The sequence below is a fragment of the Ostrinia nubilalis genome, chromosome 6 (genome assembly GCF_963855985.1).
Source record: "Ostrinia nubilalis chromosome 6, ilOstNubi1.1, whole genome shotgun sequence".
NCBI lineage: Eukaryota > Metazoa > Arthropoda > Insecta > Lepidoptera > Crambidae > Ostrinia > Ostrinia nubilalis.
Window position 1 is genome coordinate 302,764 of NC_087093.1, and position 19,578 is coordinate 322,341.

Sequence of the window (19,578 nt, forward strand, 5' to 3'; positions counted from 1 at the left end):
TATCCCAAAGTTTGCTTGCAAGTAGGTAAATAAAATATTAAAAAAATAAGTATTTCTTTTGTTTCAAAACATATTTTAATTCTTAGAATCGAATCGCCGAAACAAGGCACATTAACACACGTCACTGGCTATAGAAGTCTTTGGTTATCTAAAGAAGGCAATCGGTTCCGTTAGTGCACACCGGATCAGCCGCGAGTTGAGGCGGCTGGGCTTCAGAGGTAGACGCAGACGGCCACGAACACGGCCAGGAGCAGCGCGGCCAGCAGCGCGCGGTCCAGCAGCAGCGCCAGCGCCGCCCACGCGCCCACCTCCGCCGCAAGGCACGTGTCCTGCGAACGACACGCTCAAATCTCATTCGGTTCTTAAACAACTCTTCTCCTTATTATTAGTTGGTAAAACTAGTTTAGCCAATGGTTTTGATTTGATTGCAATGACGATAAGTCCTAACGTGCGAAATTGGCATGAACATCTAGAATTATTGTTTATTTTCAGTTGACTCGTCTCGCTGGAATACTGTTTTTGTCTGCAAAAGTAGGTAGGTAAACCGTCTATACTACTGTTCTAGACCTTCCATAAGTAAGAATAGAATAAGAATAAGAATAAGAATAAATTTATTACTGTATAAAAACTTAGCCTAAACACGTACAAGTTTGGTTTCGATAAAATTAAGGTTAGTGTGCGTAAGTAAGTGGTTGGAAGCTGCATGGACAAAAAGCAGGTTTGCTTATCGATTGATAACAAAAACGACGATAGATTTATTCGAGTATCTTATGTACTGCCATTCATATTAATCCGGCCAGATGGTACTGACCTCTCCCGGCGACAGCCTGCACAGCACGGAGAAGGCGGAGGCCAGCGTGCGCAGCGAGCGCGGCGGCGCCGACGACGCCCGCGCCACGCGCGCCACCAGCGCCGCGCACGCGCCGCCCGCGCCGCCCGCCACGCACACCACGCAGAACACCACCACCGCCGTCGGCGTCGACGACGACGCCGGCAGCCGCAGCAGCGCCGACACCAGCCTGCAACCACGGTCGACATTTTGGCATGGTGCATGACCTTCGTCATCCAATGAGAGAAAACAGGTGGTTTATGCACGCATTCCAGACATAATATATGAAGCACGGCACCAGAATTCGTGGTAGAACTGCGTTGGACTGCCACTTACCACACCGCTGCAGTGAAGGACGCACACGCGCAAAGCGGAGCGCGCGCCAGCGGCGGCAGCAGCGCGGCGCTCAGCAGCATCAGCGCCGCGGCCGCCAGCACGGCGCCCGACGCGGCCTCGTGCGCCGCCGCGCGCCGCCGCAGCGTCACCGACCACGCCGCCACGCTCCGCTCCGCCTCCGGCGCCAGCTGCCCGGTCACGCTCATCAGCTCCCAGGACCCGGTCTCGAACACCACCGCAGTCTGAAGTTACCAAGGAAATCATTAATTTATAATTTATTCAAAAAGAACATTTAACTTCAATGAGAATACGGAACTCGATAAGGCACGAATGTGACGTCGTTGATAGAGCGAGTATTCATAAGCCAAATGTTTAGAAATGAACAGAAGCGGATTAATGGAAGCATTTCGAGAAATTTCTGAGTTAATTCTGGTCACTGACCGTAAATTCGTCGATTTCTAAAATTAGTTCGTCGGTGTTGAGCGTGCGGGAGCCAAACTTGAAGAGTGCTCGCTGGCGGTCGGCGGGCCAGCCGGCCAGCCGCACGCGCACGGGCACGACGGCGTCGAGGCGCAGCACGAGCGCCAGCAGGCCGTCGCTGCTAATGCGCGCGCCCTGCGCCGTCTGCGCGCCGCTGGCGCCGTTCAGCAGCTCCAGGTCCGGCACCCACAGCCGGTCCGTGGCCGCCACCAGTGAGTCGCAGCCCCAGTCGCTCGCGTTCCACTCTATCCGCGGGTCTGACCACGTCTGCGAGAACATGGTAATTTGATTTTGTTTCAGTATTGCCTCTCTTGTGTCGTCAACGCAGAGACTGCGCTACGACATGTAAGCACTGATTAATCTGGCCTTGAAAACATTAGTATTTTCTAAAGGCTTTGCCTTGAGCAAAGGGGATGCCTCGGCTTAATTCTTTGCCACATATCCGGTAAATGGAATGTTGTTTTTCTATTACAAATCAATTTTGTGGACCTTTGTTTTTCGTACATTCACTATCATCGGCGGTCGGCGTCCTCATGCGCGGTGCTGACTCACCATGACTAAGTCGGCGAGCATGTGCACGCTGGCGTCGGCGGTGAGCGCGGCGTGGCGCGGCTCGAAGCTGAGCCGCACGCGCACGGGCAGCGCCGGCGCCGCCTCGCGGTCGTACTCCGCCAGCAGCGCGTCCAGCTGCTGCGAGAGTGACGTCACGTTCGTGCACGCCTCCGCGGGCCCTGCTGTAACTTGCGCATTGTTATCATCATCTCCTCATGTTTGGATGCTGGGACTTTTGCGATAGATGTATGTAGAGCACATGCATTAACTACTGTTAGGTACTGTGTTTCAAAATATGAATCGTACATCGATCTCCCAAATAAAATCGATTAAGAAATAAATCCCAACTACGATAAACATATTAGTTGTTAATTGACACTAATGACTACTTAAGATAGAAATCAAATCAGATTAATTGATTAATTAGGGCATCATATACCTACGTGCAAAATAGCACGAAAAAAGGAAATGATTTTTTTACCCTACTTCGGAAAAGCCAAAAGGAAGGGTTATGATTAGCACTCTTGTACGAGTGTTACCTAGGTACACTGAATCTCTAACTATGCTTACACTGAATCTCTGATCCAGGCCTGACGCTAATAATAAAAGTTTTGCTAAACTATAACAAATAATTATGTATGTCAGCGGAAATCGCACTGTCCATTGTTTGCAACACTGGGAGTACCTACAGTAAATTATATTGGTACATTACATCTATCGCTTTCACTGGGGATAAAGAGGTTAAAAGAGGATAACAAAACATTTTCATAATAGTGCCTCGATTGTATAAGCGTTTAGGATCGAGCAACCTTAGGTGCAGGAATCCTCTGGCTGTTTGCAGCGCTGTGTGTGCATTCGAGACGCTAAGTTTGAAAATATTTTCCTATCCTTGACCGAGGCGGTGGCGCGGTGGCTACGTTACCGAGGGCCAGCAGCAGCGCGGGAAGCAGCAGCGCGCGCGCCGACCTGGCGAGCCACATGGCGGACAGTGGCCGGGCGCGTCCGCGACGGCCCGCGCTGCGCCGCGACAGGGGCGATCAACAGTTCTTCCCGATGTAAGCTTTCATTACCATATAAATTCGTACCTAAATAAAAAGTAGGGGGACTGGAGTATAAAGTAGCAATTTGTTACTTAGTAGTGTTTTTCGAGTATTATTGGTTTAAAACTATTCAGCATGCTTAGAGTTAGATATAGGTACTACTTACATATCAAATATTGGTCAGTAATGATTTATGTAGAAAGAATACCTTTATTCAGCATATAACATTTGTCCATGAAAATATTCTTAATATCTCGAGATAATTTACAAACCCGAGTAAGTGTAGCATGGATTAAAAGAATTAATCCCTCCAGTAGTAGGAATAAGTAAGCTATACATGTAGTTAGCTACCACACGTAGTTGATATTGATGGGTGGTTGAGGCGTGCGGTTGATATGGATGGCGATGGCTGAAGAATGTTCTGAAGAAAAAAAATTAACTTCTTAATTAATAAATTGTGGCTGGATGGCGCGGTGGCGCGCCCCTGTGCGAGAGGCGCGTGGGCGGCTATCGGCGAGGGTTTCCTGCGCACAAGGACAATCCCCATAATATACAGTCCGTTACTTAATAATCAGCACAAAGCCGCCTCTTCCTTTATTTGGTAAGAGTTTAAATTTCCCCAGTCATTCCTCCATCCCTTCCAATAATCCATCTTTTCCTACTTAAGTATATTGTTCATACATTTGTCTCGGTTAGAATTTCATTTTTAAATAATATTTGTTGAACAGGCGTGGAGTAATAGCGTGGCCAAATAGGTATCTGATACCTGCTAAACTTGAGTCATTACGAGTAGTGCCTAACTAAACTATACTTACTCAGTGATATTTACAGCCTGAACTAGGATACCTAAACTATAACAGAAAATAACCGATTTTAGGTAAAAGGTGAAGTCACCTGGTGCTTTTCATGACACCGCACCAGTTGCAACCAATTATCACTACGCATGCATATGGTAAAGTGTTTCCTATGACTTTTCCATTGTAGTAGTTAGTTAGGTACCTACTCTTAATACGTCCTGTATCCGTTTTCAGTTGATAATTTGGGGTTTTCCGACATGTGGGGATTAACCGTCAAGTATGATGAATGAGTGTATTAATAATAATTGATGGATGTTAAATTTATTATTTAAGTTATAAAAACTCAATGAAGCACAAACATTTATTGTATATTTTTTAAACATACAATCATAAAATGTACAACAAAAATAAAATCATAACCAAAAATGATTGTAAACAAAACAAATCATGTACTTTAATAATCCTATGTACATCTACCATTTACCTAAATACATAGGCAATTACACTTTAGTATATTATAAAATAAATCTTGTACCACATTAGTGTATGTAAATAGTACGAATACCTACCTACGCGTAATAAAAAATTAAAACATTTATTTAGGTACTAGGTAAATTTACTTTTTAATATTTAAATTATGCAGTGGAAATACATATTTAACATTTTAACAAAAATTTCATCAATAAAAATAGATGCAGAAACAATTTAATGTACAGTCGACAGCACATCAAGCTATACATTTTCGTTACCTACTACCTAACGTACCTAAGTCCTACAATGTGATAATAAAATTAACAATAACTTTTTAGCATTTAAGATCTAACTAGTTAGCTGCTAGACCAAAGTTTCTCAAACTTTTTGGCCTTCTAAATTACTCGTTAAGTTTTACGGCTTTTGGTGGATCTTATCTTGGCTTCCTGAAATCCCCCTTATCGTGGATTGCTGCAAGTTGTGTTGTGTTTACTTTTTTTTAACCGACTTCAAATAAGGAGGAGGTTATTACAAGGTAACTAACGGATTTTCACATTTAGATTTACCTAATCTTAATCTATGTAACCTAGAATAAAAAATCATGCACCCGTATAAAATAATAAAATCAATCACGGAATAAAAAAACGTTTAAACTTAAGTCTGAAACTATAATTGCTAGCGAAAGAAGAAGATGAATAACTTAACATTTTACCTACTCTAGTTTAGTAGAGCTCTCGCTTAGCGTCACAGCTTAGCAATTAGTTAGGTAAGTAATAGGTAACTAGACACCGTTGTATCTACTTATTGAGTATTTTGACATGAAAGTATTGCAGTTAATTTATTTTATTTAGTAACAGTAAGTACTTACTAACAGTAACTATATTATAGCTTTACGCAGAACTCTGCTGCAGAATATTTACAGCAAAAGAAAATAATGTAAATGACCGATTACTGAAAATATATCATCGACCACGTGATGTTCTAAAATTACCTACTGTTCCTGCATCATCTGCAACAACCTTCAACAATCAATAGGAGCATGAACTTTAAAATTACTTTTTCTTAGAAAATAACTTAAATACTAGTAGGTATTACAAGAGGAACATTAGGAAAAACGGAGATGACGTGAACATTTCTAAAACGACTTAGCATTTAATTTATTGAAACCAAGTTCTTTATTCTTCCATTACTTCCCCTACCTACCGATACTAAAGCATTGTTAGTCACTAAATACTATTTTGTTTAACTATTATACATTATTTTTAGCACAATGTGTGCAAACACGAGTAGATAAGACAAGCCTTTAACTATTAGGATTTAGTGGAGGCATAACAGATGTAATAGAATACGAAATTAACAGGTTATCTTAATTTGTGTTTCACTGTGCGTGTGAAGGGTGAGGCTGCTCGTGCAGCCTTTGCTGGGGTCCTTGAGATGGTCCCTGGGGGCTGCCGAGGGGCCCCTGTGGCGCGTGGGCCGCGTGGCCCCCGGCGGGCGACAGGTAGTGCCAGTAGGGCGGCGCGTCGGGCGCCTGCGCCTGGCACGCGGCCGCCAGTCCTCGCCAGCTGAAGCGGTAAGCGTATCGCTTGCCGTGAACCTTTGCAAAGTTAGTTGATGGTCAAAATATTAGATAACTGCTATACAAGATACAAGCAATCTTAAGAAAAAAGTTTAAAGCTACTGAACAGTTACCTATTTTGGTAAAATAAAGAAAATTTACTACTGAAAAGAAGTGAAGACAGGTCTCCCACACCCACTACATGGACTGGACTGACGATCTAACGAAGCTTGTGAGAAGCAAATGGATACGGGCAGCACAGGACCGGTCGTTGTAGTAAGTAATTCTCGCGGGACACCTTCGGGACTTTATTTGGCTAAAACGAACGAACATTTTTTTTTTCATTTTTCTGATAACAAATAAACGAAGAATGTACCTTGGTCATGATGTTCTTGTCGTAGTAGTAGCGCAGCGCGCGTGAGAGCTTGTCGTAGTTCATGTTGGGCTTCTGCTTGCGGCGGCCCCAGCGCCGCGCCACCTCGTCCGGGTCCGACAGCCGGAACTCGCCCTCCCCGGGCGGGCCCTGCGGGCAGGATGGACGGTAAGAATACGAGTTGTCATCTCTGTCGGCACTACGGCTACTAAGTACTCTATATTCCGAGGTCTCCAGCTCGCAATTTGGAATGTTATGAAAGGTAGGTATGTCGTTGAAATGGCTGTGAGTTACTCAGCATGCCAATAGCGATGATATTGAGATTTATTCTTGCTTATTTTCGCAATGCCAATGCACCACAATCAATGTCACACCAAACTCAAAGTGACTACGACCGCTCTGCCAAGAGCGAAACGAATAAGAAGAAGAATGCAATCCTGATGTATCATAAATGTAGCCAATCATCAGACGTCCACCGCTGAGCATAGACCTCCCCCAATGCTTTTGTTGCCCAGTTGGGAGCAGCCTGCGTCCAGCCAATCCCTCTATCATCGAGGAATCACCAAGTGTTTGATTGCTTATACTTGAAGAGTGGTGTGTTGACTATGGCTTACCTCCCAGCAGATGCCGGGCGCGCCGGCCGCCAGCTCCTCCAGCAGGAACTGCCACAGCTGCACCTGGCCGCCGGCGGCGCGCGCGCAGCCGCTCAGCGCCGCGTACGGGTCTGAAGACACAATAATGAAACATTTAGAACAGTGTTTTTCAACTTTTTTCATGACGCAACCCCCCGACCTTTCGCTTTTTTTCATGCCTTTTACGAAGATGTTGTAGGGACCGAATTCTTCAATCTATACAACATTTATGCATTTGCATAATTAGATTTCGGATAAATCTAGCTTTAAAACTTTACTGTTTTTTTTTACTGAGATAGTTTTTACGACCTCTCGCGACCCACAGGTTGAAAAACACTGATTTAGAAGAGTGCGCGTGAGAATAGATTCTGATATGGGTAAAATTTAATCCCATCAAAAACAATACTTGTCAAAAAAACCAAGTCTCGCAACTCAGTTGTTCTACGGTAAAAAGTTGTGAGATCCATGTAATACCAAGTCCAGGCCAGGAAATCTTTAACGTTTTACATAAATTATTGACTTGGCCATCGCACTAAATAATTTAATTTACACGTGTTTTCATGCGATGGCCAAGTCAATATATTTATGTAAAACGTTAAAGATTTCCTGGCCTGGACTTGGTATTACATGGATCTCACAACTTTTTACCGTAGAACAACTGAGTTGCGAGACTTGGTTTTTTTGACAAGTATTGTTTTTGATGGGATCTCATTTCTTTTTGTATTTTGTAGACAGCAGTTATGTATCTAGAAAACTGGACCGAAATTGAAAAATTTTACTCGATTTGGCGGTTGCACTACCGTGCCCCCAAATCTCATTTCTTTTTGTATTTTGTAGACAGCAGTTATGTATCTAGAAAACTGGACCGAAAATGAAAAATTTTACTCGACTTGGCGGTTGCACTACCGTGCCCCCAAATATTTTAGTTTTTCCTTGATTCATACACCAAACACTACTTATATTCCAAATTTGAAGCTTCTAGGTCTGCTAGAAGTGCCTTAGAGTTTTGATGATCGGTGAGTCAGTCAGTGAGTCAGTGAGTGACAAAATTAATAACTTTGACCCGTTATAATTCTTAAACTACTGGTTCAAATTGAATGAAATTTGAAATATACCGTGTCTTTACAATGCCTGCATAGCTAATGAAAATTCAGCCTTCTAGTTTTATCCAGAACGAAGTTACAGGCGGTCGAAAATGGCCTGAATTGCTTCGAGAAAAGGATGGTACGGCCGTGCTCGACTTGGTGGGGGCACTGCCGTGCCCCCAGATCAAAGTAGTTTTGTCAAATTTTGACAAGTGCAGTTTCCGGCGTGAAAGAGTAAGCAAAACAAACATCATCATCATGAGCGTAATTACATAGCTGGAAAAGTTTTCATACAAATTAATTGGTTTTAGAAAAGGAAAAACAAATCATAAATATTAACACATACCTAATCCTATCTACTCTGGATAAGATTTTTTATCCACATCAATAGTTTTGGTGTTAATTAAATTGACTATTTTTAATGGCAGATGTTAGCGCTGTTTTTGTTAAAATATTTGTTACTTAACAATTAGTCATTCAAATTAAAGATTTCTAATTTTAATACAAAACAAGAGAGTTCCTTATCAAATTTTATTTTTTATCATAACTACAAATTAAAAAGTAAAATCATTTGGTAATTTCACTTCATCAATTTAAAAGTAGTGAAACGACTCGCCGCGGCGCGTTCCCCGACGCTAATTAATTTTAAATTTCGAAGCACCCTCAATCATATTTATCAATTTACTCTTTATCCGCGGCCCGCGCCCTCAGTGTCTTCGCCATCCGTGGCCTGCTTTGGGTTTCGTGAAGAAAATAATTTGATATTAACAATTCATACTTACTATTAATGTTTTTAATATGCCACTTAAATTGTGATTGTTGTGTTCATCCTCCTGTGGCATCCGTGAGACTTTAGTGCAGTGGGTGTGTGTGTTAATCGATTGTTTAATTTTGTAAATGCAGTGACGTATTATTAATGGAAGACTCCTGTGTGGGAAGCCGAGTAGCCGCTACAGCCTGATACAGCCAGTCTTGAATGTGAGTTGTTTCTATTTTTTTAAGATTTTATGCCTCAGATTCGTTGACAATCACTCAATCGCCGTAAGCAACTGTCCTGTATGAATCTAGTAGTTAATATTTTGATGATTTTATTTTCGGCCTGGCCGATAGGAATCGGGTTCTGCGTCGGTTCAATAGTTATACCATACCCCCTTTATTATTAAAAAAGTTACACCTAGGATCAACTCTGGACAGTGCCGTATTATCCATAAGGCACTTTAGGCCAGTGCCTAGGGGCCCACTATGGCCAGGGGCCCACTATGACCAGGGGCCCAGCACTCCCGATAAAAAATTAAAAAAAAAAATAATGTTAAAGATTATTTTTATGCAACAAAACTCAAACCACCTCAAAACTTCGCCTTATTTTGGTTTACACATTCAATCGTCATATTTCGATATTGTGGAACCTACTTCATTTTCGTGACGTTGGCATTACTGCTTTGGTTTACATGACAGGTCGACGGTCGACGCCCTTCAGAGGCTAAAAAGCCTCACTGCGGAGGCTAGGGAGAGGGCTGAGGGTGTGTTGGCTGTGTCATTCGATATAGCCAACGCTTTCAATACAATCCCTCATTCCACCATACTCTAGGCACTTCAACATTACAGAGTGCCTCAGTACCTTCGAGCGCTGCCGGCTGATTAATTACGGGACCGCGAAGTCCTGTATGTTAACAGAGACGGCCAGCTCAAACGGCGCGGCGTAGCCAGCAGTGTTCCGCAGGGTTTGGTGCTTGGTCCACTCTTGTGGAATCTAGGCTTCAACTGGCTCCTCCGGGGCGTCCTTCTCGCGGGCATGAGTGTCATATGCAATGCGGATGACACTCTGGCCACAGCCCGGGGAAGACATTTGGGGCCGCGGCACGGCTGGCGTCGGTGGGCGGCACATTAGTCGCTCGCAGAATACGACGCCTCGGCCTGAAAGTCGCGCTGGAGAAGACTGAGCTCCTCATCTTTCCGGGGCCTCGCCAGCGCGCCCCTCCCGACGCCCATATTGTGGTTGAGGACGTTAGTATTGACGTCAAAGGCCAGATGAAATATCTGGGCCTCATGCTTGACGGGAGGTTGCATTTTAGCCCACACTTCAACGGACTAGCGCCACGTCTCTTCAAGGCAGCCGGCGCACTGAGTTGGCTCTTCCCGAATTTGGGAGGGCCACAAACGAGGTGTCGTCGACTTTATGCCGGCGTTCTGAGGAGCATGGCGCTGTATGGCGCCCCAATCTGGGCGGACGCACTCAACAAAAGGGAGAATGCTGCCCTTCTGCGCAGACCCCAGCGGGCCATAGCGCAGAGGGTCGCAAGGACCTACCGCACGGTAGGGCACGCTGCGGCGTGCGTCCTCCCTGGTACTCCTCCTTGGGAGCTAGAAGCTGGGGTCTTGTGTGTCATCTATCACTGGATGGCAGATCAGAAGGCGCGTGGAAAGCGCCTGGCCCCGGAGCGGCGCGGCGCCTTCACGAAGACATGACTCGCGCGCAGTTTGGCCGCCGCACTCTGGACGCCATTGGTCCTGTTCTGGACCAATGGTTGGAACGACCGCACGGATTCCTCACGTTCCGTCTGGCGCTGGTGCTGACCGGGCATGCCTGCTTCGGTTCGTACTAGTAGTACTAGTACTAGTAGTTCGTACTGGCGAGAGGAATCCCCGTGTGCCACAAATGCGGCGCGGCGGATGACACGGTGCAGCACACCCTCGCGGTCTGCACAGGCTGGGAGGAGCAGCGCCGTGTCCTAAACTGGGGTCGTGGGGTGGGATCTTTCGCTTCCGAGCCTGGTCAACGCCATGCTGGAAAGTGAAGGAAGGCGGTCTCCTCCTTTTGCGAAGAGGTCATCCTTCAGAAGGAGGCAGCGGAACGCGAGCGGGAGAACGATCCTCTCGCCCCATCGCTCCGCAAGCGGAGAAGGGAGTGGAGAAGGCGGTTGTACGACCGTTCTTCTCTCCCCCCAGGTGGCGGCCAGCAGGCCTGGGGTGCGGGGGCACCCTTGTCACCTTCGTCTGACGGGAACGGCTTGGCGTTTCGGGCATTCCCGTCGGACCCCCACAAGGGATGCGTGTAGGGTCCGCCGTGTAGGCGAGCTGTCGCTGTAGCGTAGTGTCGCGGAAGTCTAAGGCTACGGCCGGATAATCGCGACACCTCCACTCGGGCGATGACTGAACGCCGTGGAGGTTTTAGTGGGTATACCCCGTCCTTTTCCCTTTTTAGGGCACCGGGAGTCCCACACACGACCCTGTCCCCCGGCAGTGGTGGGTGACGGTGCGCAAAGCATTTCCTCCGCGACAAAAAAAAGGGGGGCCCGAAACGAGCTGTGCCTAGGGGCCCCGAGATGGTTAATCCGGCCCTGACTCTGGATTAAAATGACATTTCCATACTAAATGACAATTTAAGCCAGAGTTCAACTAGGGTGTAACTATTGTCACTATCTATCTATCTATCTATATAAATAAAAATGAATTGCTGTTCGTTAGTCTGATTAAAACTCGAGAACGGCTGGGCCGATTGAGCTGATTTTGGTTTTAAAATGTTTGTCGTAGTCCAGGGTAGGTCTAATCGGTGAGCAAATAAGGAAAAATTGCGATGGCTTATTTATTGCCTTTAAGGCGGAACAGAGTTCGCCGGGTCAGCTAGTTGTTAATAAAAAGGTACATGTCTAACTTTTTTTCCTAATAATACGATATTGTTTCAATTAACATTTATACTAACTAACAGACTATTAGTTTGTATGTAGTCTGTTGTACATACAGTCTTACATAAACCCATTGCGATATTGCGATATTTACACACGCCAATGGTTATTTTTCAATAGAAAATAGCGCTAAAGTTATCGGAATTGGTGGTACTAGAGTCAAGCGGTTTATAATAATAATACGACCATATACCTGTTGACACATTCATACAAGTCATTAGACGCACCCACAACTGGAAGTCCCCCGGAACAGATAACATACATAATTACTGGTACAAAAAATTTACATGCACATACCCCCATTTACACAATCACATTAATAACTTTATCCAGAACCCAAATACCGTACCAAAATACATAACGCAAGGCATTACATACATGATTCCAAAAGATAGCGACACCAAAAACCCGGCTAAATACCGACCTATAACATGTCTACAGACTATTTATAAAATTCTTACAGCATGCATAAGCGAAGTCATATACACACATTTATCCGAAAATGACATTCTGTCAGAAGAACAGAAAGGATGCAGAAAGTATAGCCAGGGATGTAAAGAACAACTTACAATTGATTCTATAGTAATGAAAGAGGCATTGCGGAAAAAGCGAGACATACATACTATGTACATAGATTACAGAAAAGCGTTTGATTCAGTGCCACACAGTTGGCTCATACATGTTCTTAAGCAATATAAAATACACCCCGATTTAACAAATTTTTTAATTTCATCCATGGAAAATTGGCAAACTATTTTAAAAATTAGAAATAGTAATGTATCAATAAATACTGACCCGATTCGAATTCAGCGAGGAATATTTCAAGGAGATGCTCTAAGCCCATTATGGTTCTGTTTGGCACTGAATCCTTTGACTCACCTTTTAAATAAACCTGAAATAGGATACCCACTCAAATTTAACAACACATGCCATATTATTTCACACTTGATGTATATGGACGACATCAAGCTATACGCAAACAGCAAATCTGATCTCTTTAAACTAGCAGATATAACTCAAAAATTCTCTAATGATATACAAATGCAATTTGGAATTGATAAATGCAAAATTCACTCTATTAGCCGCGGAAAATTACAGCACAATTCATATACACTTGAGACAGGAGAAAATATCACACACATGGACGAACACTTAACTTACAAATATTTAGGATTCCATCAGTCAAGACAAATTCACCAAAAACAAGCTAAACTAGAACTTAAACATAAATTTACACGAAGATTAAAGCAAATCACTAAAACACATCTTAACTCTAAAAATATTGCCAAAGCCGTAAATACCTATGCTATCCCTATATTAACCTACTCCTTTGGAATCATATCATGGTCAAAAACAGAATTAACCACATTACAGCGAACAATTAATACGACTCTTACAAAATCTAGAAAACATCACCCCAAATCATGCATCCAAAGACTCACACTCCCCAGGGAAGAGGGAGGGCGTGGTCTCATCGACATAACTAATCTACACAATAAACAGATTGGTACTCTCCGGCAATACTTCCACTCAAAATCTGAGCACTCGAAACTCCACACGGCTGTGGTTACAATAGACAAAAAACTTACCCCATTAAATCTATCTGACACGAACCCCCAACCAAATCAACACATCACTGAAAAACAGGAAAAGCTGAATGCGTGGGCGCAGAAACAGCTCCATGGAAGACATAAAGCCGACCTCAGCCAGACATTCGTCGACAAAGACAAGTCGAACGCATGGCTGAAGCGCGGTGAACTCTTCCCGGAGACCGAAGCATTTATGATAGCTATTCAAGACCAGGTTATTGCAACACGAAATTACCGAAAATACATAACAAAAGAACTTACCTTCGACTTATGTAGATACTGTAACAGTGCACCCGAAACCATCCAGCACGTCACAGGCGCCTGTAAAGCTTTTGTTCAAACCGATTACAAGCACAGACACGACCAGGTCGCCTCAATGAAGAATGTTCACTAATTTTGTTTTTTAGCTTTCTGTATTCTCTGTTAAAAATAAAAAATACACGTGAAAGAATTATTTCGATACGTCAATTAGTTTCCAAGATATTGAATTTTAAAAGTGCGGGCGGCGGCCGGCCCGCCATTTTATGCGCGTGACGTCATATTACAGTGACTGGCTCATATTTGTATGGGTGGAATCTTGCAAGCTGAATTAAGACCCACTTCCAGGCAACCGATTAAGCTGAAATTTCGCAAACACATGTGATTTGGATGACCATGCAATATTATGATGACATGGAGCTGATCTGATGATGGAGCTGGAAGGTGGCCATAGGAACTCTATAATAAAACGACTTAAATGCATCGAGTTTGGGCTCGTTCGTTTTGTATTGATGAGTATTTTAATTCTATATAGTAATCGGGGTCTAATGATGGAGCTGGAAGGTAATTCGCAATAAAACGACACAATCGCATCAAGTTTGGGTTTGGTTCAATTTTAATTTCTGTGATGGGTCTGGGTGTTAATATGTATAATAAGTTTATATTTACAAAAAAAAATTATTTAAGTATGTTTATATCCGTTTTCTAGTGAGCGGACGCTGTGAATGTACGTCACACGGGGTCACGTGACCGTCGGCGGGACTCAATATTTAAGCGAACTTTGAATGCCTATAAAATCATAACTACTGGGTATTTTTGAATGAAATAAAAACTAATGTATTTGTAAATGTAAAAGCTTAACTGTAACATAGGTTTCAAGTGATTTTGCATACCTAGTAACATTCTCAACACGCAAATAAGCTCATCCTCAAAAAAGTTCCATATTACAAATACTCACCATCTACTATTCTAGAAAATAAAGAATGTAAACTCTACTGGGATCGCACAATTATAACAGATAAAACTATCCATTTCAATAGACCGGACATAACACTATTTGATAAAACCAACAAAACAGTCTACTTAATAGATATTGCCATACCGAATACCCACAATTTACAATCCACAATATCAGGAAAAATCTCCAAATACCGCGACCTTGCCATTGAGCTGAGAACTCAGTGGCAAGCACAAAATATATTTATTATACCAATAGTTCTATCCTCGACCGGAATAATACCGCAAAGTCTAAACAGAAGCATTGAGGTCCTCAACATGCCACCCAGTATAATTTACACTCTACAAAAAGCCACTATCCTAAACACCTGCCGAATCACTAGGAAATTCTTATCTTCTAATTTAACGACTACTGCCTTACATCCTATTTCGCTTGACTGAGGTCCGCGTAATAGGTTAACTACCCAGACTTTTATTTATAAAAGAATGGAGGAAAAATAAAAACTAGAAAATAATAATAATAATAAGCCCCGCAGGGCAGCTTTGTGGCGAGCTGTTGGTGAGTAGCGACACCACGGGGCCAGTTGTTAACCCGAGTGCTCCCGAGAGTCGGTCAAGACCCTCGTCTTCGGCTTGCCGAAGTGGAATCCGAGAGGGTCTGCAGGACTTTCACCTCTGGCTTGCCTTAACCGGCCGGCCAGAGTGGAGCCGCTAGAGCTATATGCTCCAGGGGTGGAAGTGTTAAAGGGCATAACGCCGCGAGTAACCTCGGAGAAAGCGCAGCACACCTCTCTACACCCCTGAGCTGGCAGACGCCAATGTTGCCCCTCAGTCCGGTCTATACGACCCATGACGCCAGGGGGGGCCCATTTAGTCGCTGGCTAGTCACCGCCTGCCATTTTTTCAGTCCGAGACTATGAACCAGGCAGGTGACCCGTAGTCATAGCTGGGCACCGTTAATCAAATAGTTAACTTCGTTAATCGTTAAACCGTTAATAAAAAAATTAACTTCGTTAAACGTTAAAACGTTACATTTCGCAAGGTTTAACGCAAGTTAACGTTAATCGTTAATCCGTTAACACATGATAATTTTTTTTTCCGCTCATCTTCAATCAGTGCCAAACTTTAAGCAGATATTTTGTTCCATGCAGTTTTAACATGTTGAAGGAGCTCCCCAGCAGGATACTCCTCATTCTTCTTCTGTCACCAAGTATATCGTGGCGCTTCAGTCGTTTAGTGTAGCTGATGGTTGCCAACGCAGTAGCCAACTGATTTGGGTGATTTTCCAGTCGCGTTTTATTTTATTCCCTGTCAACTTTAGCTCCTCCCTAACAGTTCTCATGTTCAGAGCTTCATGGATTTCAGTGTTGGTATGATACATTATAATAAAACGAAAAAAATAATTGTATGCTAGGTTCAAATAATTTCGAAAGCTTGTATCGCGCATGGAATTTATTCCTCTTTTATGTTTGCGCTACAAGCCCTCAAAATTATTTGAACCTTGCATAAGTACAATTATTTTTTTCGTTTTAGTACAACTGCATTATAAAAGCTTGTTTTTAAAAAAGTTTTTTAATTATTATAATTTTATTTTACACTTTCTAGTAGTATCTCAATCTTAGAGCCTTGGTTTAATTACAATACAATTTAGCACCAAAGTGCTCGAAAAGACAAATCCAGCAAACCCAAACACGATAAGTTTCCACCGTTCCGTCTAGGAATTCCTATGGCCACCTCTTGACTCCATCATCAGGACCCTGGACATCATCTAGTACTAAAGTGCCCGAAAAAACAAATCCAACGAACCCAAATTCGATGCAATGCCGCCGTTTCATTTAGGAGTTTCTATGGCCATCTCATGACTCCATCATCAGACCAGCTCAATGGTACCATAACATTGCATTGTCATCGTACTTACATAAGTATACCAAAGGATGATGGGCACTTTTCTATGGAATCTGGGCGTAAAACCAACAGAAATGTAACTACTATTATTTGTTAGGACTTAATATCAGAAATATATTTTCATATAAATAACTACCAAAAACTCCCGGGTTTGCTTGGAAATTGACATAATGTGTAATAGTAATAGGTGCTTTATTGCGCAAACAAAAAATATTATTAATTAATATACTTATCTCCTTACATTTTAAATACATTAAGTTATTTATCCATTATTATGTCCAACAGTTCAAGAGTGGGGTCAACAAATGGTATATTTAAACCATGTTCTACATTATAAGCGTAGGACCATACCTAGGTACCATTTAGAGATAGGACATGAACACAGTCATGTTTCAAGGAGATTTCTACCAGTTAAGTAGTAGTGTTGTCGCATAATCGATCACGGATCGATTATTAATCGATATTGCCAAATATCGATGTATCGATTAACAATTCGATTAATCGATTTTATTGATTACCATCATTACTATCATTTGATTGTTATTTCAATTCCTTATTTTCAGCAATATAATCGATTATTGCAATCGAATAATCGATTATGATTTATTCGGTATACATACTTACTAAATCGATATAATCGATAGTAAGATATGATGCAATACTCGCAATATGATCGATAAAAGCAATCTAATTGACCTAATACTATTTTTATTACCCTAATGTGATGTGAAATACTATGGAAACTTTGCATATTCAACGACCTCTATCTCCGTATCCCCGCGTATTTCAGGATTGTTGTCATACTATGAAATGAAGTACTAGTATTAAGCTTTCATTTAGTATACTTTTTGTTTCTGTTGGTTTAGCGCCCAATATGCCCATCATCCTTTCAGCTCAATCGGTTGAGGAAAACTGGTCTTAAATTCAGTTGCAAGAGTTGTCCCACACATACTAACAAACAAGTGTCGTTAGTACTGTTGTTTTGAGTCCTAGAAGTTCTGGAAGCCCGAACGTACTTGTCAGAACGCGTATTTCAGCGTGCCTGCTGTATCTTTTTGGTAAATAGTAGGTACTGGATTAACGATTAACGGACTTAGGATAATTTAACGGAAGTTAACGAGTCCGTTAACATTTTTTAAAGTTAACTTAAAAGTTAATCCGTTAATAGAAATGTTAACTTCGTTAATTAACGGATTAACGAGTTAATGCCCAGCTATGCCCGTAGTCTCCATCCATAGCCCAGTAACCAGTCCATCTATCCTTCATCCATAACCCTAGTCCATTCTCCAATAACTGCAATAGCTCCTGTGCACAGGCTGGGGCTGGTCTCTGGCTACATCCCATGATATAGTCAGAGACTAGATCCAGCATGTGCACCACTTTCACTTTTGTCGATTATTTTGCGCTTAAAACGGCCTCTACGTGTTGGATCTGTATCCCCACGCAAGCCTTATAAAGGACCGGGCCACTTTTGACCCGTGAGCTCCAAAGCGTACAAACATAATAATAATAATAAAACGTTTATTTCAGACATTACATCCATATGTGTTAGTAACATGATAATCTTAATCTAGTGTTAGTAATAAGCTAATGACAAGTAGGTAGATAATTATTTATATAATATGGCTTCCAGTGTGACTCCTGCGCTATAGGTACTCATAGCGAGTGACCGGAGCATGAAGCTGCAGCCAGCGGCGCATCATCATAATGGAGTTATTTTTATTTTATTTGATCACCAACAAGATAACGTTGTAGCATTCAAAGAAAAACTTACAAAAACGGATTGCCTAAATAAATCCATAAATAAATAAAAGACAGGAGACCATCCCGTCCGCAACTGTAGCAAAGATGCATATGCTACGGTATGACAGGTATCCGTAGCATTTGCTACGAAGACGTCCTGCGGCAGGCTACGGCGTAGCGCTCACCTGCTACGAAAGCTTATAAAAAGAGCTGCTGATTTATGTCACTACTTCCGTATTGATTCTAATACTTATTGTAATTCATTTATGTCTTTATGTTTATGTCAATTTCTTGGTCCAACATTATATTTTATTCTACACTACAAATGAGTAAGTGGTGACATTTTATTTTTATTTTATTTATTAGGACAACCAACAAGAAACACGCATACATGGAATTACTATAACTAAAAGTGCTTAGAACTAAGTGTTGGCTTAATTAAAGGCAGCTACGGCATGCAATGTGACATTGAAAAATATTACCTTGATAGAGATGTTGAATGCGCCGATCGGTGGGCCTCAGCCACAACATCACACGCTCTTCATGTCACACACTTAAGATTTTTAAATCCTATTTTTGGGTCAAGTTTGTAAATGTATTCCACTGGACTTTCTAGACATGCTTAAAATGTCTCTCTTTTCAAATCACTTGTAACGATGTGTTCTTGTAAAGTTTTCGTTAATTCTATAAAAAGTTTCAACCGCAATTATTTTAATTAAAACTTTCACTCCTTCAAAGTCCCGAATTAATCTACCTATTGTTTGTAGATTCAATATTTTGGTCACAATTTTGCTTTAATTTGAGTGAATGTACTCGTATCACATAAAATACACACTATGTTCTTGCACTTTAATATCGTTGTTAATTGGCTATGAATGTTTAAAAAACGTAAAGAAAAGAGATAAGTGATGGTGTCAGCCAGCCGGATGCGAGGCCGGAAGCGCGCGAGTGAGCCGAGGGCGGGCGGGTCGTGCCCGCCCTGTCTCCGCCCGCCCTTCGCCGCGTCCACATTACATCGCTCGGCACTAGATTTGTGACGCGATTGTGTAATCAAGTGCCGCGTCAATGGGCGAGAGGTGATCACTTAATGTAGACTATAAAAATAAGGAGTGAAAGTGGAGTGTTGTGAACCATCAAATGGAAGTATGCGTGAGCTTGAGAGCTAATTCAACATCTTTATTTGTTTTTACTGTCTTGTTACTTTGATTACCTAATATAACTAAACGTTGTTATTGTGGTGTTTACTGACAAACCTCATGTTACATGACTCAGATGCCAATCAACCTTATG

The 19,578-nt window shown here is 42.4% G+C and overlaps 2 protein-coding genes across 2 annotated transcripts in view; both read right to left on the reverse strand.

Annotated features, from left to right (window-relative positions):
* Window positions 1–127: 127 nt before the first annotated feature.
* LOC135072768 (neuronal acetylcholine receptor subunit beta-4-like) lies at window positions 128–3,177 on the reverse strand. Its single transcript, XM_063966805.1, has 6 exons — window positions 3,120–3,177; window positions 2,198–2,376; window positions 1,607–1,912; window positions 1,166–1,407; window positions 812–1,019; window positions 128–329 (listed from the first exon to the last, which is right to left on the reverse strand). The coding sequence occupies exons 1-6, from the start codon at window positions 3,175–3,177 to the stop codon at window positions 213–215; spliced, it is 1,110 nt and encodes a 369-aa protein (XP_063822875.1). The 3' UTR covers window positions 128–212.
* A 2,327-nt stretch (window positions 3,178–5,504) lies between these two features.
* LOC135072770 (DNA-binding protein D-ETS-6-like) overlaps window positions 5,505–19,578 on the reverse strand; it is a 52,517-nt gene continuing 38,443 nt past the window's right edge. The window contains exons 4-6 of the mRNA XM_063966806.1: window positions 7,051–7,160; window positions 6,440–6,586; window positions 5,505–6,102 (exon numbers count right to left, since the gene is read on the reverse strand). Of these exons, the coding sequence (XP_063822876.1) occupies window positions 5,884–6,102; window positions 6,440–6,586; window positions 7,051–7,160 (476 nt within the window). The 3' untranslated portion in view covers window positions 5,505–5,883. The remainder of the gene's footprint in view (window positions 6,103–6,439; window positions 6,587–7,050; window positions 7,161–19,578) is intronic.

Coding starts and splice junctions, on each gene's coding strand:
- LOC135072768 (XM_063966805.1), bottom strand. CDS start 3,177: ATGTGGCTCGCCAGGTCGGCGCGCGCGCTGCTGCTTCCCGCGCTGCTG. Junction 2,377..3,119: donor CGCGCTGCTGCTGGCCCTCG/GTAACGTAGCCA, acceptor AAGTTACAGCAG/GGCCCGCGGAGGCGTGCACG. Junction 1,020..1,165: donor TCCTTCACTGCAGCGGTGTG/GTAAGTGGCAGT, acceptor CCGTGGTTGCAG/GCTGGTGTCGGCGCTGCTGC.